The sequence below is a fragment of the Varroa jacobsoni genome, unplaced genomic scaffold (assembly GCF_002532875.2).
Source record: "Varroa jacobsoni isolate VJ856 unplaced genomic scaffold, vjacob_1.0 scaffold_38, whole genome shotgun sequence".
Classification (NCBI taxonomy): domain Eukaryota; kingdom Metazoa; phylum Arthropoda; class Arachnida; order Mesostigmata; family Varroidae; genus Varroa; species Varroa jacobsoni.
Window position 1 is genome coordinate 63,578 of NW_019212940.1, and position 6,119 is coordinate 69,696.

The window sequence follows — 6,119 nt, forward strand, 5'->3', positions numbered from 1 at the left end:
CGCAATTTTTGCTTGCTGCTCAGTCCCCTACTTCACTATTAATCGGAGACACATAAATATGCTGAAGCAGTGAAACGTAAGTGTGCTTTAAAAAGCTCATAGTTATTAACGTCGTAGTCTCCATTCGTGTAGGTTACTTGATTCAAGTAACACGTCCGTAAACTATCGTATCTATGTCTGCAATTCAGTCCATCATCACCACCTCTGATCTTAACGAGAAGCTTCCAGTTGTTGATAATTCAAACCTACCGCGAATCGCGTTAAAGTAACTTCATCTTTCCGTACTTAACTGAAGCTAGGGTCATCAACTAAAACATAAAGAGTTCTTTTAACTAGTTAATAGCCGTCGTATTTCGTGACAGATGCGTAGAAACGAACCTTTGACACCGTAATAGGCTATGTTGACTCCACCTTCCCAATCGGGATAATCATGTTCAAGCAACGCTCCCTTGTGCGAACCAGGAATAACGACAAGGCAACCATTGTCACGATTCATGCTTTCCATCGCTGTCCAGGCGCAAACGACGCGGTCCGCCGGACGGAACGGGAAGTAATGCAGGTCCTGGTGAAGCGGATGACGGGATGTCAAACTCCCTGCGGCATTAGCATAGGCCAAGATGACGGCTAACGTCTCCAGTTTACTGCACTTCTATATTACGACATGATTTGAAAATAGTACCAAAGGTCCAAAACGCTACGCATAATAGGTAAGCTATTATCTATGCTTTCGGATACAAATACTCATCAAAGTTATTGCAATCTGATGCCATTTTTTTTCAGCCTCACCGGAATCCGGAGGTTTGTTGATAAGCATCGAGTTAACAGCCATTATATTTGGTCCCGTGAAGTTCTCGACATAGTCTAGAAGTTTAGGATGGCGGCAATATGCAAAAAGCTCATCGTCCATAAAAATGTCCTGAAAGCATAATTTACTAATGATTTTGTCGTACGTATAGGATGGGTTTCTTAGACACGAATAAAATTAAAGTTGAAATATTCCTTAACATGGCTATAAAAATAAACACCCACGGCTAAGTTAATATCGCTAACATGAATTCTTTGGGTGCTATATTATGAGAAAGTTATGTTATGTTATGAAAATCAAGGGCGAAAAAAGGCAATTCATTCACAATAAAATTGTACGTAACTTTTGTATAGACAGGACTACGTATTGTTCTATCGTTACGTATTATTGGCTTTTCCTGAGTTCTACAGGCATTTCTAGCGGTGTTGGACTAAGGAAGCCATTTGAAACGTCGCGAACATGGTTTCGCGCTCTATAACTGAGGAACAAACAACATTATCTATCTATACATATATGGACATTTGAAGGCTATGTTTGGTTTTTTATAGTTTAAGGTTTATTATAGTTTTTCTCATGTATCTGTAGCTCTGTATTGCTATTGACGTTTTTTCGTCTTCGGAATCGCCTATCGGTAAATCTGTTGCCAGGGGCTTGCTCCCATGGGCGGTCTAACTGCAATGCCTCCTGCTGGGCTTTCTCGTGGTTTCCCCAAAAGGCCCATGACACACCACGGTAACCGTGTAAGGAGCTACTAACGTTAATCATAATATGCTGAATTCGTTATTATTAATGTTTGGCACTAACTTTTACGAACAGTCAAATTGGAACCATCATTGCTAGTTATGGTTATCATGGCGGCGCGTTGAAAAAAACGCGCATCAGGTGACCTAGACCATGTTGTCCCTCTAACATGTGCTCGTTCACCTATTTTGAACAATGCTATCGTCACCCAGAGGGTTACAGGGATTCTTTTCATTCCCTGCATTTAACGGTATATTATAACTCAGTAAGTCATTGCGATTTATTATAGGCTTTCTTGCTTGTCCACTAGTTAGCAGTGAATCCAAAACTATAGAGGAAATTGAAAATGGAAGAGGAAAAAAAAAGAAAAAAAAAAGCGTTATTTCAACACAAGTGAAACCTATTTTAATCTCGTAATCAGTTTCAAATCAAGATCAATATTCGACTACAGAGGTAAATTCTATTCCGAGCTGTAAAGTCTACCGCAACTTTCAAACAGCCGAGCGCTTCCATTTATCACCGACACAATTATAGCCCTGCTTTAATTAACCACTTTAACTAAACAGAGAAATCCGATTATCGAGTCAGGATTTGTCCGATGTTTAGTATTCTCTGTGTGCAACGTGACGAGACACGGAAATTGCAACGTTTTGTATCGGCGTTTTTCATGCTCACCATCAAAAAAATTCGAGTTCTTCTAGTCACTATGTGTCGAGCGGCGGCAGAAACACGCAACGAGAACTCATTAGGATTACCTATTACTATAAATAAGACACGGATAAGGAAGTTCAAATTATACAAATATACTATCTAACCGTCGGCCGGACCAATAGAGATTAAATTTTCACATCTCAAGTTGCCTGTCCATGAATTTGAGCGAACGATCGAAGCGCATCGTTTCTATTACAACCGTATTATATTATGATGATAGTAAACCTGATTTGTGAGATAGGACAAACAGATATAAAGCACAAAAATTGCGGTGTATTTAATACTAGCAGGGCAGCAGCAGCACCTTTAACAGGTGAAGTTTACTGATAACTGTACAGAGGTACATCAGGCATTTTAGACTGAAGTCGGATCTACATTTTCGATTTCAACCGCAATCGGCGCTTGAAATTACGTTGCTCCATAATTTCACTACTGTTCGCCATATGGAAAATGTTTGCTATTATTTGAAAAAAATGTTCCATGATATTCCTACTGGTATCAGGTTTAGGACAAAGATGCCGCCAAATTCAAGCGCGTTTTTCGCGCGCAATAATTTTCGAATTATTTCAGCGTTTAAACACAAATGGCAAGTAGCATCATTTTTTTTTAAAATGGTCATAATGTGAATCCTGTTTACGAACACTCACGGTACGAGGCATGGTTCTCTGCCACCGTAGCGTGTGTGGCGTTCTCTAACTGCTGCATTATCATCCTAGAATAAGTTGAAAACTTCTCCTCCGTGCCCTGTGACGCCAGGTCTTAGTTCCTTTTAACACTTTAACATCTGATTATTCCTCAGTTTTAGTAAAACACATCATCACATCATAGAACGTATCAAATTAACCATGCATGAATCCACGACTAAGCTGCCTAAATTACCCAGTTTATACTTATTTTTCATTGGGAAGATTTATACTGGTGCTGTTCTGTTGTCCAACAGGACGTCTATTTTATTAAATCTCGTGTTGTTTTACATTGCCGAAGCGATTCGTGGATATTGTCAGCCATGAATCAGCACAACGGTGGAGCCACCTCCGAATTAACTCACTTGTTATCAATTTGACCTCCGTGAAGCAACTATTTTCTCGCTACGTAACGGCCGAACGATGATGAGAGTTTACTGGTATCGCTCATCTTTGTCTTTTCATGGGAAGATTCCTATGTCGCCCTCTCAGCTCGCCTGGAGCTGATTCTTCCGCCAACTATATATAACGGGCAGTGCGCGTGTTTACGTCTACATCCCCACACTCAACCACGATCAAATAAGCTAGTTGTTATAGATTTGTCTCCTTGCAGGAGCGACACGTATGCCAGCCTATTTTGTAAAGTATCAATTTGTCATGTGCCTAAAACCTTGCGCCATTAATGTTTCTCTTTCTCAGGAGAGCTATTAGCATACTGGGTCAAGGGAAACTTGACGTGGCTTTCTTTTCTTTTAAGAGACTTGTCATATCAAAATGAGTAGAGTAGTAACACTTGCACCATATAACACAGGTCGGATTATCCGCAGCGAGGCATCTATGTTGAAACAAAAAAAGTGTCGAAAGCCCATTTTCGAGATAAGCTCATGGAACCTAAAATTTACAAGCAAAAAAAAATTATATAGAGGTGTGCGGTAACGTGCCTGAAGCTTATTGACGACAAACATGCTCGACTCTTGATCTTTAACAGACACATCTTTCACTTTGGCGAGGCCGGGTACATGAACTCGTTGATGGACGATGTCGTCAAATCTGAAATAATTATAATCATTGTTATTCGGAGACACTGCATATGATAGTAAAACGTCACAGAAAGCCTAATTCCCTATTCGACAAGTGTGGCATCGACATTATCCAAGATCTCGTGGACATAATTGTATCTTCTCATAAGACTTATACCGGCACGGTTTACGTTTCGTCAATTAAAATAAAAAAAAGTTTATACAAGTAATCCAACTCACCTTTTCGCGTAATGGTCCAACTCTTCATTCGAAATTATTCCTTTAACAATGATGAAACCATTTGCCTCATACTGTGTTCTCTGCGCTCTTGATAAGAGACCGTTGTTTTTGTCGAGCGTAAAGCGATACTTGGTCTCTACAGATATTGTATTAAAGGCCGCACAGTTTTTTTTTGTTGTTTTTTTACTATGCAATTAACTCTATAGACATTATCTGATTGGAGACGGAATCAAGTCAAATACTCAAAACCACACGTTGGCTCTATTTATAAATTTGAGTAATACATTACACCTTTTCCTGCTAGTACACACCGTCCACGCCGCCAATTCAATTTAGGTCGATAAAAACCAGACCGATTAGAGACTATCTAATAGAGTCACGATGTCCCGTTTTCTCCATATCCGCTCGGAAAAACAATCGACAACATGTCTATCAACATAACAAATTCTACATTTAGTTCAGCTAATCACCTTATGACGTTGTAAACTTAGATTACGGAAAAAACGCGTACGGCGACCAGCTTGTTGATCTGCTTGTATCACGCAAGAAAAAAATATCTATACGCAACTATTTATTATTATATATAATATAACATTTAAAAGTTCTGCCTTCTGTGAAAGCCCCTTGTTTCGCCTATGGCAGCTACTCCTGCATATTGTTGTGTGCCGAACGACGAAATAAAAAAAACTATTGCATCACTATTATTATTGTGCTTTTAATCTGGTCGTATTTCCGAATTCGAAATTTGTATACTATGCCACGGGATTACTAAGATGTGAATCGTGACATGTCGATCCCCACGTTTACTCTATGATAGCAATCCAGTCATTGTTCCGAGACTCAGAACATCAAATGTCGTTGCTTAAATCACAAATAAAATTGTTTATATGTACATACCAGGCGCTGTTTCGCCCGAACCAGCGGCATCGAGGACGCCTTCATCCTCGAACACCTGAAGCGTGCTGGTACCTTTTAGGTGACCAACGATGATACCGAGTCGATTTGCTGACATCTGTAATAAAACTATATGGGTACATAAAAAAAGGAAAATAATGTTTTTTTTTTTTTTTTTATAGATATTGTGGTAATATGTAGAATATTTACAGAGGATTCGTATGCTAATATGACGTAACGTGCAAAGTATGGCGCTTATGATATTCACCCATTTATAATTTCAAGCATTTTTAAATACAATCTTTGCTAACAAAAATATCGTATACTATTTGAGTAATCTAATACTAAAGGCGATAATCCGATAACAAGTAATAATGAAAAATATGATTCGGTCTTTTTCATTTGACAGCTGTCTAAATAAATAAGATAGATAAATACGGAAAAGCTACTAACGTAAGTTGCTCGTAAATACCGAGGATACACTTCACAGGGTCAAGAACGCAGCGTGCCTGACGTTAAGTGGGCGCTTTCAAGCAGAGCTTGTCTTTGACAAAGCGGAGGGCCAGCTTGACACACAAGTTGCGAAAAGCATAGCAATAAGTACAAACAATGTTTTCACTCACAGACAATTACGTAGTGACGCACTCATTCCTCCTGCACTGATTTTATTTCACTCTCGACAGGCGACTCCGCTAGCTCGAGTTGTCTTAGCCCTTTGACGGAAGAACGCAGTAGTGAACATGTTTCCAGTAATTGCAGTTCTCAGTATGCCTGAAAGTTGACGAGAGTAGTCGGGCGATTGGGCGTTAGACGGCGACGGCGGCGGTGGCGGCAGCAGCAGCGGCGGCGGTGGCGGCAGCAGCAGCGGCGGCCGTGGCGGCAGCAGCAGCGGCGGCGGTGGCGGCAGCAGCAGCAGGGCGACGTTGATAGCAAAGAAAACTGGGGAGGCAAATGTCTTTCAATCTGCCAGCCTGAGGAACCTGGCATCTGAATCCTGAATCCACCTTTCAGGTCGACATCGAACAC

The 6,119-nt window shown here is 40.3% G+C and overlaps 1 protein-coding gene across 10 annotated transcripts in view; it reads right to left on the minus strand.

Moving 5' to 3' along the window:
* The window catches only part of LOC111259895 (phytanoyl-CoA dioxygenase, peroxisomal), a 12,117-nt gene extending 6,256 nt beyond the window's left edge, over positions 1 to 5,861 (minus strand). For 7 of the 10 annotated variants that reach the window (XR_015310776.1, XR_015310764.1, XR_015310763.1 and 4 more), the window contains exons 1-6: positions 5,547 to 5,859; positions 5,097 to 5,222; positions 4,200 to 4,335; positions 3,882 to 3,990; positions 787 to 916; positions 379 to 594 (exon numbers count right to left, since the gene is read on the minus strand). Coding sequence is in view for 1 of the 10 variants with exons in the window: in XM_086968046.1 (XP_086824172.1) it covers positions 379 to 594; positions 787 to 916; positions 3,882 to 3,990; positions 4,200 to 4,335; positions 5,097 to 5,211 (706 nt within the window). In the remaining 9 variants the exon portion in view is untranslated. Of the gene's footprint in view, positions 1 to 378; positions 595 to 786; positions 917 to 3,881; positions 3,991 to 4,199; positions 4,336 to 5,096; positions 5,223 to 5,546 lie in introns of all 10 variants that reach the window. The other 3 variants (XR_015310775.1, XR_015310771.1, XR_015310767.1) reach the window with 3 other exon arrangements.
* Between the last annotated feature and the right edge of the window lie 258 nt (positions 5,862 to 6,119).